The sequence below is a fragment of the Pteropus alecto genome, unplaced genomic scaffold (assembly GCF_000325575.1).
Source record: "Pteropus alecto unplaced genomic scaffold, ASM32557v1 scaffold333, whole genome shotgun sequence".
NCBI classification, from domain to species: Eukaryota; Metazoa; Chordata; class Mammalia; order Chiroptera; family Pteropodidae; genus Pteropus; species Pteropus alecto.
The window spans coordinates 438,141-455,626 of NW_006433879.1; the positions used below are offsets into that span (position 1 = coordinate 438,141).

At 50.5% G+C, this 17,486-nt stretch overlaps 1 protein-coding gene across 6 annotated transcripts in view; it reads left to right on the top strand.

The window, feature by feature from the left end:
• RET (ret proto-oncogene) overlaps positions 1 to 17,486 on the top strand; it is a 53,246-nt gene that overhangs the window by 9,025 nt on the left and 26,735 nt on the right. For 2 of the 6 annotated variants that reach the window (XM_015586604.2, XM_025044324.1), the window contains exons 2-4: positions 11,588 to 11,851; positions 13,610 to 13,897; positions 16,262 to 16,503. In XM_015586604.2, coding sequence (XP_015442090.1) covers positions 11,588 to 11,851; positions 13,610 to 13,897; positions 16,262 to 16,503 — 794 coding nt within the window. Of the gene's footprint in view, positions 1 to 11,536; positions 11,852 to 13,609; positions 13,898 to 16,261; positions 16,504 to 17,486 lie in introns of those variants that run through there. The other 4 variants (XM_025044323.1, XM_025044325.1, XM_025044322.1 and 1 more) reach the window with 3 other exon arrangements.

Sequence of the window (17,486 nt, forward strand, 5' to 3'; positions counted from 1 at the left end):
GGTCCTGGTTGCCATTATCTTTCTTCTTCCACCTGTCACACTGAATTCTCTCCTTTGGATCTAGGCTCATGTTTCCTTGCCTTATCATTAGTGTCCTAGAAAAAACCACATGTGTGGTTTTAATCCTGTTCCAGCCCAATATCCCTCACCCGATGGGCCACCTAGGCCAAAGTCCACCCCAATTTCTGTCTTGCCCACCGTCTTACCTCTTGGTCCCGGTCAGGAAGTTCATTCCTGTGACTGCTTCTGCACAGACATCACATACACTCATAGAGGAATCAGAATTTTATCTGAAAGAGTCTCAGCATCAGGTGTAACCTTCTCATTTTATAGATGAGGAAACTGAGGCCCAGAGAGAGGCATGAGCTGTCATATCTGAGGGAAGCATTAGTTGAGGACTTGGTTGCCATGACCTCTTCTTCATATAGCCACTCCAGCCCTGGAGTTAGATCTTTGAGGTCTGGTGCCCCCAGGGGCCTTGATGACAGCATCCAAACACATGTGTTGTGTGCCCCAGCACTGGTCTGCTGGGCATGCAGTGGGGCCTTTAGGACTCAGTGTCTTGTTTGGCCCCAGGTCCACGCTGTGCCAGTACCTACTTCTCTTGGAGGCTTCCTCAATTCTCTTCCCTCCACCCTCCCAGCAGAGCAGACCCTCAGGCCTTCTTTAGGGACCCCAAGGAGGGCCCAGCTTCTGCTCCAGAGACTGTAGTGGCCTTGTCTGGGGGTCCTGTCTGCAACCCACCCTGGCTGCACTACCAATGCTCACAGTGGGAGTTGGGAATGGAGAGGACAGCAGACCCCAGGCTACGAGGAGGGACAGAAGTAGGGGGAGGCTCCCAAAGGGAGCACTCTGACATCCCAAGCCTGCCTCCCACCCCACAAAGTAGGGAGTGTGTGCTGGGTGCAGGAAGGCAAGCTGGCTCAGCAGGAGTCCCTGAGTCTCCTAGAAGATAGGTCTCCCTTTGAGAGGAGTAACTCCGCCCCACCCCCATTCCTTTCAGACATGTCAAGGAGGTACATTCAGACCACAGGATGGCCTCCAACTCCTCCTCAAGCTGCAGTGGTCCCAGCAAGGCCCAGCTCTGACTGACAGGCTGCTGAGGACTCATAAAGACACCTTTGTCCCAGTCACCCCATGATGACCCTATGTGGATGCTGATCTCCCAGGGCTACCCTGATCCTGCCCCAGGTACAATCACGGGTCTTCATCCAAGTGTAGAAGCCAATTTTGCCAGATCCACCTTCTCCTGTGTTTGATGGTACTAGGACCCAACATAGCCTGAGGGAAGGATCCTTCATTGCTCATTTCTGTGCCCAGTAAGTATGGGTGTGTCAGGCCCCTAGCATCCCTGGCAGGTACCCCCTGCACACACAGCTACCATTACTGTGTCTGTGCCTGTCAGGCGGGCACAGACTGAGCAAACTCCTGCCCATTACCCCTTCCTGGGCCTTTACCCTATTTCATTAAAATGTTAAAAGAGCGTATTTATGTGAGGAGACTTTTAGTGGCACCTGTTTTTAGAAGAGGTTAAAAGAGGCTGTGGATGGTTATTTATGGTAGCATTTTCTCCCTGGTCTGCAAGCATGTGGGTAAGTGGCCCAGGGTCCCATATTATAGTGCCCTTGGCTTCTCTACACATATGTACATGGTTGTCACTGAGCAGAGGAACCCTGTGGCCATGCACATTGTCCTGGAAGGGACCCTGGACTTAAGGCCTAGTCACTATCTGTGTGGCCTTAGGCAAGGCACTTAGCCTCTCTCTGCCTCAGTTTCCTCCTCTGTAAGACAGGAATCATAATTGTCCCTACCTCTGGCAGTTGTATTCAGTAGGATGATGAATATGAAGCACTTTGAATGGGATCTCTCATGAAGAAAGCTCTGTAGAGATCTCACTCAAGAGCAAGAAGAGTGCTGGGGGAGGGGGCGGCAAAAATGAGCAGGACCATCTGTGTTCTAGGAGCTTGAAAAAGTAGGATGACAGATTTGTTTAAGTCTGAGTCATGATGCCCTGCTGGGTGTTTAGGGGACAGTTACCTGGGTGGAGGCACCAGGGTTAAAGCTGGTGATGTCCTGGCCTATTGCCCTCAGGCCAGGGCTGGTATACCCAAAGTCTGCTGGAGCCATAGGGCATGAAAGTCCTGGAGCACGTGGTCATCAGCAGGCCATTTGAGTGGCCACTCTTTTTGCAGCCAGGCCTTGCCCTGGGTAAGAGATTAATTGTAACCTAATTGGCAGTTTCCTTTGCATAGAAGCCGGAAAGAACTGCCAGCAATGCTGGTAATTAACTTGGCAGCTGGGAAATCACATTTGGGCAAGAGTGTCCATCATCTCAGTGAGGCCACTGCAGCTGTCTGTGTAGGGGTTGAAGTGTAGGTGGTAGCCTCGGGTGCATGCTGGTTGCAGCCTGGGTCCCAGGCTCCTGGGAGCAGAAGGCCAGGGCCTGTGGGCAGAGGATGAGTCTGAGCTGTTGGCTCCCATGCTTCTGGGCTGTAACTTCAATAACCCAAACTTTAGCTGAGTGCCTTCCCCACTCTGGGCAGAGAGCTACATGATAACGAGGGGGGAATGTCAGGAGAGCGAGGTCCTGGTTGTGGTTCCACCATGTGCTGAATTCTGAGCTTGTTTCCCAGCATTGAATGGGGAAAGTGATGTCCCTGATCTACATCGCAAGTTCAGGCAAAGGTGTTCTAGGAAGAGCTTTTCACAAGTATGGTAGAGTCCCTGTGCATGCAGGGACCATGTTGTTTCTGAGGTAAGGGCCGGCTCCTGGGTCTCTCTTTCTCCACCAGCTGCTCTTCCAGATCTCTAGCCACCCTGCTCAGTCAGTGCCCTGTCCTCCTAGGTGGACACTGCACCCCATATTAGGTCCCCTGCCCTCCCCCACCGTGGACCACACCATGGGAGTTTGGGCTAGTAGGATGATGGTGAGAAGGGCCTTGAGAGTTATGCTGTGTGTGGAGTCTCTGACCAGACAGGTGGGTAGGAGCCCTGGGCTCTGTGCTAGATGGAACCGTCAGGAGTGTGGACTTTCCAACTCTGGAACTTATTCTGGAAAGCCTGGGCACCCAGAGTGTGCTAGGATGGTTGCTTGCTCCTTCCTGTATGCTGGGCCCGTCCAGCTTGCCCTTGCTATGTGCCCAGCCCAGGAAGGCCGCTCAGCCTTGTGGCCATAGTAGCACAGGCTTCCCACTGAGAGCTGCTGGTAACATTTTAGGAAGAAGGAATTTAAGACTGGGACTGAGGCTGTGCTAGTAGTGACTAGTGTACTTGTTGAGCACCAGGGAAGTAGCTAGCCCTGACATTTATTGCATGCCTAATGTATGCACTAAGCTGACTGTCTGTTGGACACACCTACAAAGGCCAGAGTTTTTCTCAATGGTTTGCAAACAGAGGCTTAAGCATCAGGATTAGGACAAGCTGTCAGATTTCCCCGAAGAGGGCATCAGCTTGTGAGTAAGTCCAGCTGAGGTAAGCCAGGGACCCATGAGGCAGATGACTCAAAGTGAGGTGCCTGGGGACCACCAAATTACTAGAGACTGTCCCAGGCTTCCCTTAACACCTGCTTTGTTCCAGGCATCAGGCAAGGTTCTGGGGATACAACACTGAGCAAGACACGCCTAGTACTAGCCCTGTAGGTCTTAACAGCCCGGTTTTCCTCCCAGACCTTGTGTCAAACCTGGCAAAGCTGCTTTCACTTTGAAGCCTCAGAATGGCTGGCAAAGTGATGGTGGTGATAGTGGTGATGGAAGGTGATGATAACAATAGTGGGGGGTGAAGTAGTGATGAGGGAGTGAAGGTGATGATGGCGGGGGTTATGATGATTGTGGGGAGGGGCATGATAGTGGTGGCGATGATGTAACTGATGGCTGGAGGGGTGAAGGTGATGGTGGTGATGGTAGTAGTAATGGTAGGGGGTGAAGGTGATGATAGTGGTAGTGACAGGGATGAAAATTATAGTGGGGGGATGTGAAGCGATGGTGGTGGTGGTGGTGGTGATGATAGCTATGGTGAGGGTGGTGGTTACTGTAGTAATGATGATGTAAGTGGTGGTGATGATGGTGGTGGTGGTGTAGCCACACACAGAGAGGTGCTAAGTGTCCCATCAGCCCCACCTACTCAGTGCCACAACAGCGCCAGCCTGTGGGGCCCTCCTCTGTGCTCATTGGCAGGGCTGCCAAGGAAGCAGTACTTCCAACCACTGCTTAAACCTGAGTAGAGGCCTGCCCTGTGGCTCCCAACTCCTGCTATGGGGCCCAGCGTCATCACCAGAAATTATGCTAATGGGAGTAGCCCCTGGGAGGTTGTAATGGTGCAATAAGGTAGAACAGGCACTGTGCTGAGAGCAAGGCCTGGTACATGAGGAGTGCATCAGCTTCTGCTTCTGTTAGCATTAAGTACATGCCCTGAGAGTTGGAGCAAAGGCCAGTGTGGTCAGGGGCATGGTGAAAAGTGCCGAGCTGGACAAGGGCTCATTCAAGAGAAAAGATGGGGAGGACCGTGCACCTGGGAGCCATGGGTAAGGCTAGACAGTGAATTCAAGGCCCAGAACCAGGTATTGACAGTGGGAGCTGCAAGCCATAGCTGTTGGCATCAGGCCAGCACAGGAGGCATAGTGAAGGGGTTAGAAAGACACCTGGGAACAAGTATGTGTTGTGGCTGCCCAGAGCAGGTGGGAGGCAAGGAGGCCACTGAACCCCTTGGGTACAAGGAAGGCAGGAACGAACCGGAGAGTGAGACTCCTAGCAGGGTAGAAGTGAGTAGTTGCGAGGAGCTCCTGGGAGCTCCTTGGCACATGTGGGAAGGAAGCAGGCCACACAGGCAAAGAGAAGTACTCTGTGTTAAATTCGACTGGCCTGGATCTGGGCTCCGCCTTTTCTGTGGGAACCAAGTGACTCTCTGGAGCCAGGGCCACATCATTACCACTGCGGGTTCCAGCCTTGTGACCTCTATTAGCCGGCCCCCTTTCCCATAAAAAAGCAAAATTGTATTTTATGACTGTATTGGTATAAAGACAGATATAATCAATACCACTTTATTATTACATATTATATTTCTTTCTGATTTAAAAATAAAACTAAAACATTTGTGTGAGCCCCAGGCACTGTGCCCACTGTGCCTGCTGGGCAGTTGGTACTGGGTGGGAGCATGCAGCAGCAGCTATAATACCGGTGCCTGTTGGGAATGGAGGACCCCTGGGACCCTGGCACTCAGGGTTGGCCCATATGAGCTGGGCTGTGCGTGCCCTCAGCCATTCAGGTCTCCTTTGTAGCTGGGCCTTGTGGTCCTGTGAGTGACCAGCAGCCAAGGCAGGAACCACAGCAGAAACCAGCAATGCCAGGTATTTACCTGGCCTGTGGCAGGCAGCCAGAGCAGCACTGGTGGGATGCCAGATAGGGCGAAGAACTTACTGGTTCTATTCAGTCCTGGTTCTGGCTAAAAGATAGAGCTGAGAGCAAATCTTTAAAACTGAGATCCCCCTATATGACACCAAAAGCACAGGCAATAAAAAGAAAAGTAGGTAAATTCTACTATATCAAAATTTAGAACTTCTGTGCATCAAAGGATGCAATGAACAAAGTGAAAAAGGCAACCTGTGGAATGGGAGAAAATATTTTAAATCATATCTGATAAAGGGTTAGTATTCAAAATATATAAAGAACTACAACTCAACAACAACAAAAACTCAAAAATGGGCCACTGACTTCAATAGATATATCTCCAAAGAAGGTAAAATAGCCAATAAGCACATGAAAAGATGCTCAACATCACTAATCACTAGAGAAATGCAAATTAAAACCACACTGAGATATTACTTCACACATCAGGATGGCTATTATCAAAAACAGATTATAAATGTTAGGATGTGGAGGAATTGGAACTCTCTGCACTGTCACATAGTAGGCATTTAAAAGTTGTAGCTACTATGGAAAACAGTATGAATGTTCCTCAAAAAATTAAAAATAGAATTACCATATGATCTAGAAATTCCATTTCCGGGTATATATTCGAAGAATTGAAATCAGGATTTCAAAAAGATATTTGTACCCAGACATTCATAGCCACATTATTTACAATAGCCAAAAGGTAGAAGCAACCCGAGTGTTCATCGATGGATGAGTGGATAAACAAAATGTTGATATATCCATACAATAGAATATTAATCAGCCTTAAAAAGGAAGGAAATTATGAAACATGCTACAACATGAATGAACCTTGAGGACATTATAGTAAGTGAAATTAAGCCAATGACAAAAAGACAAATACCGAATGATTCCACTTACATGAGGCACTTAGTCAGATTCAGAGACAGAGAACCAAATGGTGGTTGTCAGGGGCTGGAGGGAGGTGGGGAATGGGTAGTTATTGTTTAATGGGTACAGAATTTCAGTTTTACAAGATGAAAAGACTTCTGGAGATGAATGGTGGTGATTAGAATGAGCATGGAGTTCTTAGCAACAGAAGCAAAAACTCAGCAGGATCATGCCTTTAAAGGACTGAGAAAATAACTGCCCTACAGAATTCTCTGTTGAGCTAAAGTGCCTTCGAAGAATGAAGTAAAATTATTTTTTTTTAAATTTTTTTAATTTTTCAATTATAGTTGACATACAATAATATTAGTTTCAGGTATATAGCATAGTGATTAGACATTTATATAACTTACAGAGAGATGACCCCAATAAGTTTAGAGTAGGTACAAGTTTTTGGTTTTGTTTTTTTTTTTAAGGAAAAAAAGAGATAAACAAGACTCCAGGTTCATGTTTGCTGTGAGTGGGATGGTCGGGATGTGGCGGGCAGCAGATTTGCTTAATCTCCACTTAGGCCGGCCATGGTTTCATGACGTTTGCTGCAGCATCTTCTTTCAGTGTAAATGTTCTGTGAACTGTATTTCTTCCATGTATCAAATATTCAACTAGAATAAAGAGAAAATGTGAACAGGATATGCAAGATGGGGCCACATCTTGAGAGGCTGATGGTGCCAAGTGCTGGTGTCTGGGCCCTGGGTTGGGGCTGGGTGGACCCTCTACAGGGACAGCTGGCCTACAGGGTGTGGGGCCAGCCCAGGGAGGAGCCCGTGTGGGTGTTTCCTTTCCCAGAGAAGATGATGGCATTAGGAAATCATCTGTTAAGGAGACTCTGCTGGGCAATAATAAAACCGTCACCTGCACCATCTGGCACTTGGCAAAGTGGGAGATGGGCTGTGTGGTAAGTGGATCTTCAGGAAGGGCATGTTGCTGCTGCTGACCACACATACTTCTTGGATTATACCGTTTCACAACTTTTTTACTTTCTTGAGACCCCCCCAAACTTGGCTTTCATGTTGCAGTCCTAGGACATTTTTAGTTGTTTGGGGCTCCATGGGTTTCCATGGCAAGGTGACTATGGTAAGTGTGACTCATTGATGCTCAGAGAGCCCTGGAGGGCAGGCCCAGAGGTGGAATGAGAGACCAAGGGCATTTGGCACCTGGAGGTGCCTGCATGGTCAGATACTAGTGCAGCCACCATAGAAGGTGGCGAGGGGGTCGAAAGAACTTCAGGTGAGCTGTGTGTGGCCTCCAATGGCCAGGGCTGGCCAGGACAATGGAGAGCTGAAAAAGATGAGCCCATAGTCAGGGCCTGGCTGGAATCAGTGTGTCTGCACTAAGTGAGTAAGAGAATGGGGGTGTAGGTGGTGCAACAATGTGAGGAGATGTGTGTGTATGCAAGAGAGAGAGATGTGTGTGTCTCATTCTGGGTCCCATCAGGAGAAAGCACCCACACAGCAATTGAAACTGGAGAAGTTCACGTAAGCATTATTAACTGTGATGGAAGAACAACAGTGAAGCATCTGAGAGCTCTGAGCACCCTCAGGCTGAGGTTGGGCAGCCAGGGAAGGAGCCTCCACCGCTGGCTGGGGTCAGAGCCCACTGAAAAGCTGGGTTACAGCCCACAGTACATGGAGAAGTCGGTGGGGTGATCAGGGCCAGGGCTGCTGCAGTCATGATGCCAGCAGGAAGTGACCCTCCAGGGCACAGAGAACCAAGGTTGTGGACAGGCGTGAAGAGCAGTCTGTGTCTGGGGGCTTCAGGAAGGTGATTTCCAGGCTCGGGCATGGGCTGTGCAGGCACTGAAGGACTGCATATAGCTAGGGCAGAGCATGCAGGATTTCCCCACACTCCTCCTGTGCAGCAGGAGCCAGAAAAAAACATGGTGAAATCATCAGAAGCAGGAGTGAAGCCTTTGTGTGTCTATGGTGGCCTCCATGGACAAGGCTTGGCATCCTGCACACTACAAAGGAAGTGTTCAGAGAGTCTTGGGTGGGCATGAGATTGTGTGTATGTGTGTACATGCATGCGTCTGTATGCCCTTGTGAAGGGCTAAGTAAACAAGAGGGAGGAGAGGACTAGGGCCTGGTTCCATCTGCATAAAATATGAATAAATTAAACATCCCAACCAAGTATGGAACATTAGAACCTGCCTTGCCAGACTACACAAAGATAAAAGTGAAACCATGGCTGGGTGACTGAAGTCATCGATGCCCAGCTGGCAGACATCATGGGATGTTTGCTTGTAAAGGAGATGCCAGAGGGGGCCTTGCTAGGAGCAGAATAGCACTTCACCCCACTGAACATTAGTTCTGCATCATTTCCCTGTTGTATTAGGGCAAGGAAATGACACAGAACTAATTTCCCTGTTGTACTAGGAGCAAATGAAGTCTTGGGCCAGTGGGCCTCTGTCTGTTTCCATTTCTTCAACATCGCTGTGCACAAACAATATAACACACACGTGTGCGGGCATACATACTAGCCTTAAAGGTGCCTGGGGTCTCTTTGGCAGGTATACCATGAGCAGTATAGGACCCATCTGTCCTCTGGCCAGCTCCTCGCCCTTCTGCATGGTACCAGGGCGCAGGGGCAACCTGAGGAATCAGAACCACAGATGCTGATGGAGGATGGCACTAGCCAAGCCTGTCCAGGCAGAAATGTTAGACTAGGTATGGGGGGGAAGATTCTGTTACCATGTGGCCTTCAGAGGTGGAAGGCATGGGTGCGAAAGGCTTTATAAGTCCTGCTGTAGATCTGCTCGAAGTACCAGAGGCAGGTCTGAGCCAACAGCTGGATAACCCTTCCAGGCAGAAAGGTACCAGCAGTGAGGGGCAGTCAACCAGCAAGGCCCTGGGCCTCCCAGAAGTCTCAGCATCTGCCCCTATCCTGACTCCAGCCACCACTTTGTTAGCCATTCTACTGAACCCCGAGATGTAGAACATCCAGCTGTTTGACCTTGCAACACTCCTCACCTCTCAACCTCAGCGTTCTTAGCTGAGGTAGTGAAATTCTTAAATGGGGTAGTGAAGAGATCTGCACATAGTGGTTTTGAATCTGAAGTGAGAGGTTTATACAGTATGTACCTGTCTGCACCTACACTCTCCCCAGCATGACCTCTTCTGGTTCATTTGCCCCTCTCCCCAGCATGACCTCTTCTGGTTCATTTGGAGAAACTGAGGCCCAGAGGAGGCCAGCACTCTGCAAAAGCTGCAGAGCCCCATGTAACTGGACACCAGTGGCTTGTCCCAAACTCTCCTCACTTACCCACCAAGATTGGCTACATCATTTGTGGGGCCCAGTGTAAAATGAAGATGTGTGCCCCTTCATCTAGAATTCAAAACAGTGACAGCAGAGCATTAAACCAAGCGTGGAAACTTTGAGACTGCCCAGGCTACACCCCGTTGAGGCTGGCCCTGCGTCCACCTCTTCTTTCCTCACCTTAGAGCATATGTTTTTACATTTAAAAGTGTTTGTGACCAGGAGGAGCATTAAGGCAACCATGCCCTGCTGCAGAGACCACCTGGGAGGCATTTTAAGTACATTTAAGTCTGTTTCTGATCACAATCATTTCCCAGTCCACGAATCGCTTTGGCAGCAACAGACAACTCCACATAGATTCTGCAGGGCTGGGCTCTGTGAGCCGAGGACAAAGCCCATTCTCCCCTGCACATGTGGTCTGTGTTGGGGGCGCTGGATCAACTTAGAGGAAGGAGCTATAAGGAGATTGACTCATCCTTCCTCCCAGCCCCTGAACCACTGAAAGTGGCATGCACTCAAGGAGACCCCCTAGAGAAGGAGCCCCATTCTGGACCTGCAGGTAGGGCACTCCGAGTGGAGCATCTCTCCCCTGATGAGACCCATCTGCAAGACCCTCCCCAAAGGGTTCTTATTCAGAGACCAGGGCCAGAGGTGTCTGTTCCAAGAGAACAAACCAGCAGAAACTATGTTGCCTCTCGTGACATAAGCTCAGTCATCACACAGTATCCCCTCACTGGTACTCTGGGGTCAGAACGAAGACCCCACCTCTGTGGAGGTGTCAGGCACACTGAAGAGAACCAGTGGCTTGGTGGGCCTCTGGAAGACCTAGGCCACTCAGGTCTGTGTACCGTCTTGCAGACCCACACCCACCCTACCCACCCCCAACAGCATTCCCTGCAGCCCTGGGAGTTGAGGCCCACTGGCAGCATGTCAGATCACTAGTGTTGGGTGCACGCCCTTCTGCCAGTCTTTGTCAGCATTCACCTTCCTCGTAGCATTCCCAGCTCTACCCATAGACCCTCAGTGAGCAGTCTTTTAGCAAAATGCACAAATATTGGCTATACATTATAGACAAATGGATGTGCCTTCATGACCCACATCCCTATCAGGATATGGAAACTTTACGTTCCCTAGAATGTTCCCTCCTGCCTTTCCTAGCCTGTTGCCTCCCCACCCCCAACAAGTAGCCAATCTGATTTCTCTTACCTAAAATCAGTATAGAATTGTGCCATGTATAGTCAAAAGAATTTCGTGCCTGGCTTCTTCTGCTTAGCCTGATGTCTGACACTTGTCCAGGTTGTTGTGTATGTTGATAGCTCATCCCTTTTCATTGCTGTATAGTTTTCCAAGGTGTAATAAGCACCAATGGCTTGTCCATTCACCCCTGAAGGGGATCAGAGCTGCTTCCAGTTCATGGCCATGAATAACCCTGCCACTTGTGACTAAGTCATCTAATAGACATATGATTTCATTTTTCTTGAACAAATGAAGTGAGATTTCTGGGTCAAATTGTAGGAATGTGTTTTAATTTTAAATAAAAATTTGTTACTTTTTTATAAATTACCTTATTCATTTTTGGCAACTGTTGCTTGCCCTATTTGTCTGGCAGTGTCTTGTACACTTGAAAATTCTGGCTCCAGGTGATTTGTTCAGAATCCTGGGTGAACGCCCCGCTCTGTGTGGTTCACGTGCTTATCAAGCTTCGGTAATTAAGAATGATTTTGCAACTGTTGTATACTGCTCCTCTACCTCCTTTTTCTGTTTTAAAACAGTGCATATTCAGCTAATGTTTAGCTATACAAATAAATTGTGTGTTGATGTTCTTAGAACTATAGAGGAGAAAGCCCTACTAAGATCAGAGTTTTAAATTAGTGAATGGTTTTTTTTTTTTTTTTTGGTCTATGAGAATCTTTTATCAAAGTGTGAAATAAAGCAGCTGGGGAATGCTGGTCTGCCTGGGGGGTCTTTTCCAGGCTCCATCATCACTCCTCCTCCTCCCTCACGAGATTCCCTGTTCCCTCCAGCCCCACTGGGACTCTACTTCTCCAGGGATGCTTACTGGGAGAAGCTATATGTGGACCAGCCGGCGGGCATGCCTCTGCTCTATGTCCACGCCCTGCGTGATGTCCCCGAGGAGGTGCCCAGCTTCCGCCTGGGCCAGTACCTCTACAGCGCCTACCGCACACGGCTGAATGAGAATGACTGGATCCGTATCCAGGAGGACACAGGCCTTCTGTACCTGAACTGGAGCCTGGACCACAGCTCCTGGGAGAAGCTCAGCGTCCGCAGTAAGGGAGCAGTCCTACCCCTACCCCCATTTTCTCCTCCCACAGCCCAGGGCACACCTATACCAGGACTCAGAGGGTGGCCATCCCTATGACTCCTGCTGTGTAAGAGTGGAAGGCACAAGGTGAGGCTGGCCTGCCTCTGTGTCCAGCTTGGCAAGAGAGCCAGGATAAATTTGGGGCCTGCTGACCCTGGGGCCTTCTGATGCTGCTGGGATCTTGGAGGACCCGTGTGAAGGATATGGGTGTTCTCTCCATGCTGGACTCAAGATGCCTTTACTAGTTAACAAGGATTTAGGGCTTTGAGAGAGGCTGAAAAAATCCCAGGTTTTTATCTAGCAAATGATCTGGAACTTGCTGGAGAAGCAGCAGTTTCCACAGAAAGCTTGTCTTATCATCAGCAACAAGCTGGCCCTGGAACCTGGTGGGGACTTGAATCTGATGCCACAGAGGAAAGTAGAGCAGAAGGGAGACTTGGACAGCTCCTCAGAGCAGGGGTCAGAGCCAAAGTGAAAGCTATGTGTGACCCTGGTATGGGGGGTGGGGGTGCATGGAGCAGAGTTTTGCCTCGTGGCATAAAATGGTGATTGCCCACCCAGTAGCTCCCCTCTGAGACATGGCCTCACTGGACCCTCACACCAGCCCTGAGCTCCTATATACGGGTAAGAGGCAAGCGGTTTGTCGGTGAATGCAGGGTGGGTGGCACTGCCCAGCAGGGGCAGAACAACCCAAGTAAAACCAGTTTCCCCAAGTAAAGAGGGCATCCCAGCTGGTTCCTAGAGGAGGTGGTATCTGAGCAGGATCTTGTTTCTGCACACACTTAGTTGTCACCATCTTCATCCCAAGCCACCTGTGGGAACTTGAAGAGCCAGGGTCGGTCCCTGGGGTGGAGACCAGAGTGGTATTTGCTAAGGGTACTATTTCATAGGAGGTCTGTTCTATTGGTGATTAGAAAGCAGCCTCCTGTACCTATTGGCTCCAGTTAGGAGAGAAATCGAACAGTAATTTGAACAGAGAAAATCTGTATAGGGAATCTAACTATATCAGGAAATTGGAGCAATGAAAAACAGGCCAGTAAGAGGCAAAGAGAACTAGTGACTATGGGGAGAGCAGATATGAGGAGCAGCCTAGGGAGAGTCCCCTACCCCTGAGGGAGAGTCCAGACCTCATTGGAAGGAGAATCACTGTGGTACTTTCATGATGGAATTTACTGGAAAACCCACCTCTAGGTGCTGGGGAAGTCTCTCCACAGGGTATGTCGCTGTGGAGATGCTCCATGATAAAACTGCCTGGGGGGAGGGTGTGGAGGCAAGGCCTACATGTGGTAGGAGTGGCCCTGGGGAAACTATCCACCTAGTGTCAGACCCAGGGCTCAGAGTACCCATCTGATGGGGGAGAGTGATGTGATAGAGGCTGGTTGGGGAGATAAGGGAGTGGCATTAGACGTGTCATTTAGGGCACCTCCCTGAAGAGGGATATTTGAGCTGAGACCTGAATGATGATAAAGTTAGACCTGTGAGGCACCTCAAGGCAGAGGAAACAGAACTACAGGACTCTGAGGCAGACAGACCCCAGGTCCAGGACAGTGGTGGAGAAACAGGAGGTAACAGACCTGGGCAAACAGCCCAGCCAAGCCCTTTGGACCACAATGAGGACTGAGCTTTACACCAACTCTGGAGCTCCTGCTCCCTCCCTATTCTGTTCCCCACGACCTGGCAGGTGTGGCTGACACTCCACTGGGCCTGACTTCTCTCTCTGCAGATGGCGGCTTCCCCCTGCTCACCGTCTATCTCCAGGTCTTTCTGTCGCCCACATACCTGCGTGAGGGCGAGTGCCAGTGGCCAGGCTGTGCCCGCGTATACTTCTCCTTCATCAATACCTCCTTCCCTGTGTGTGACTCCCTGAAACCCCGGGAGCTCTGCTTCCCTGAGACAGGCCTCTCCTTCCGCATTCGTGAAAACAGGCCAACTGGCACCTTCCACCAGTTCCGCTTGTTGCCTGTGCAGTTCCTTTGCCCCAACATCAGCGTGGCCTACAGACTACTGGGAGGTGAGTGACAGCCTCATGAGGCCATTCTTTGGTGCCTGCTGTGGGCCAGGTGCAGCACTGCAAGCCCATGACATGAGCTATGCAGTTTACTCTTCACCAAAACACCATCCATTCATTTAATATTCTAGAAGTATCGTTGTATGCCTGCCACAGGCCAGGCACTGTTCTAGGGACTAGGGATGTGATAGTGAATGAAACAAGCAGAAATCCTGCCTGCCTGGAGCTCCCATTCCCATAGGAGATGGAGAGCACCCATGTGCTAAGGAAATCGGGTGGCCTCTGGAAGGGGCTAGATGGAAAGTAAAGCCAAGAGAACATAGAATGGTGGAGACTGCTGTCTTAAATTGAGTGACCAGGGAAGGGGGCACTGGAGCAAAGGTAGGAGGACTCTAGGCAAGCAGGGCTAGCCCCTTCGAGAGTGCTGAGGTTCAACCCCCACATAGCTGGAGTGCTGTGAGTGACAGGAGGGTGGAATCTGTGAGGCAAACAAGTTCCTGGAGAGGGGGCATGGCTTCCCACTGAGGGACTGGGGAGTTAAGGAAGGCTTTTGAGGGGACATTGACAGGGCCTACTTTATTTTTAAAGGATCTGGCTGCTGTATTAGGAATGATTTGGGATGGGGTGGTTTAGGGTGAAAGCAGGAAGACAAGTAAGAGGCAACAGGAGAAATCTCTAAGTGAGAGGACGAGGACTGGGAGGAGGATAGAAGCCAAAGGGCAATGAGAAGCAGGCAGGTGCTGAGCATATTTTGAAGGGAGATCCAGCAGGATTTCTCGATGACTTGAATGTCACATATTGAAGGAAAGAGGAAACCAAACAAGGTTCCAGAATTCTGCCTGAGCAGCTGCAAGGACTGCTGACTTTCAAGATGACACTGCCTCAGGATGGTCCTTGGTGGTATTGGGGAGTGGAGGGAGTTGGATCCCAGTGGAGATGTAAGACGGGCAGCTGAGCAGTCTTGTGGGAAACCATTTAAAGTCAAGGAACTCTGGGACTCAACAGAGGCTGGACTGCAAGTATGTGGAACCTGGATTCATACCAAGTTTATCGACACACATGGTAATAATGTTAACATCTCAAAATAAAAAGTAGTTACCCATGCTTTCATTTGCCCCGTGGCAGGGATAGATGTCTTTGTGCAAGACTGTTGAAAAGCCTATGGTTTAGCATCCTGCCCTTTCTAGCTAAAAATTACATAATTAAATTTTATTGAGCATGTTTTTTTGTAATCATCAACAACAGAGGGAAACAGTATATAATAAGCATTTCCCACATGTGTAATCCACATGTAATATGTGGCTGTGATGTGAGAATGTGTAATTTCTCACCTAGTGGAGTTCATATAACCCTCCTGTGGTTGGCTCTGGGAGTGGTTAGTGTTGACCTTCAAGGCTTCAGCATTTCTCCTTTTCTGGTTTTTTTCTGGAGGATGAAATTCCAGGACAGGCTTGGAGTGAAGAGTGCTGTCATTATTGGTGCTCCCCTCACCAAGTTGTGGGAAGATACATGTGTCACTGAATGAACAGTGCCTGTTGAGTATACACGTTAGCCTTATCGTTCCATTTTCTGGTGAGAAAACTGAGGCACAGAGAAGACTATCCTGCAGTCTGCCGGCCCGCAGAAGCAATGGAAGGGCGGGCGGGTGATGTGTTGTCTTTGCCTCCTTCTCTGGGCACCCTAGGGGCAGGCTTGGTGAGTGGGCCAGCGGGAAGAGCACACCTGGCAAGGCCGCCTTTGGGTGACAGCAGGAAGCCTGGTTAGCAAAGAGAGCAGAGGTGCCCTGTGACTTTGCTTAGAACCTTTCTCACAACCATCTCCAGTCTAGTGCACAGGTTCTTGCCAGGAGGTGTAGAGCAGGGATGTGAACCAATCAAAAATATTTGTGTTAATATCAAGCCATGCACCAAATGTCCCTGTGTTTGCTGTCAAGTGGTAGGATTGTGGCTTTATTTCTCACATTCTCTAAAATCAGCACATAATGCTTACGTAATTTTTAAAAATTGCTAACATCTTTTCAAAAAGCAGCAAATGCTTGGCAGCTAGATCTCTGGGCCTGCAGCCTGGCTGAGCTGGTGCCACCCCTTCTCACAGCCCAGGCAAAGTGGGCTCTCCCTAGGTGATGAGGGTGAGGACCTGATGCAGGCTTCCTGGTCTCTGCAGTGTTGTGGGAAATCAGCACGAATCAGGAAAGCTCGCTGCACACTGTGCTCCCTGCGTAGCCTAGCAAGAGGAGCTCAGGGCCCTTGACCAGCGTGCACCCCGCAGAGCCCCCTCCCCTCATTCCTTCTGGGCTCCAGGAAGGCAGTTCAGCCTGTCCCCAGCCCGGAAACACGCCAGAGGGTTCCTGGTCTGCTTGGTGTGCAGGTGAGAGTCTACCCTTCCACTGTGCTGCGGACAGCCTGGAGGTGAGCACGCGTTGGGCCTTGGACCGCGAACACCGGGAGAAGTACGAACTGGTGGCAGCGTGCACCGTGCGCGTGGGCGCGCGCGAGGAGCAGGTGATGGTACCCTTCCCCGTGACCGTGTACGACGAGGACGACTCGGCTCCCACCTTCTTCGGTGGCGTCGACACCGCCAGCGCTGTGGTGGAATTCAAGAGGAAGGAGGTGCCTGTCCACCTGTGTGTTTGTCCGTTATCTGTCGTCTGTCTGTCTTTCCATCCGTCATTTATTCCTTGGTCTGTTCAGCCGTCTAGCTAGCCATCCAACCATGTGGCTGACCATCCATCTAGTTTTTCATTTGTCAGTCCGTCTGTCGGGGCTTACAGCCTGCCTTTGGGCAGCCGAGGAGAGGGGAGGCCCGGGCTGCTTCCCACTGGCCCCAGAGGAGGGAGGAGCCTGGGTGCCTGTATCCAAGCAAGCGGGCGAGGACGAGGGCGCGCGTCTTGGGGTGCATCTATTCCTCGAGGAGGGGAGAGAACAACGGCCGGGAGGGTACTCCCTTCCACCGACGCTCAGCCCTCACACCGGGTCCTTTGAGGCTCCTAGAGGGGTAGCGCAGGAATGGAGAAAAGCGGGGCTGGCTCCGCCCCTTTTGTCGCACGCGTGAAGCATGATTGCCACCTGCTGGGCCTCGGACTATCCTGCAGTCTGCCGGCCCGCGGAAGCAATGGAAGGGTGGGCGGGTGATGTGTTGTCTTTGCCTGCTTCTCTGGGAACCCTAGGAACAGGCTTGGTGAGTGGGCCAGCGGGAAGCAGGAAGCCTGGCAGCAGGAAGCCTGGTTAGCAAAGAGAGCAGAGGTGCCCTGTGACTTTGCTTAGAACCTTTCTCACAACCATCTCCAGTCTAGTGCACAGGTGCTTGGAGGAGAGCATTTTGGTGTACATTTAGGGATGGATCCCAGCTCTGCATGTATCGCTGTGTGACACTGAACTAACCCCTCCACCCTATGAGGCTCAGCTGCCTCAGGAGAGTGGAGTCACTGTGCTCTGCGGGGACCTGGGTGATACCTGTCAGCAGAGCACCAGGGCATCTGCTCTAGTCCAACCTTACAGAAGTCTTTAGATACCTATCACACCTGTTGAACAGCTGGGCCCAGTGGCCCAGGAAGGGTGACTGGGCCAGGCTGGCAAGTAGCCCTGTGGGGACT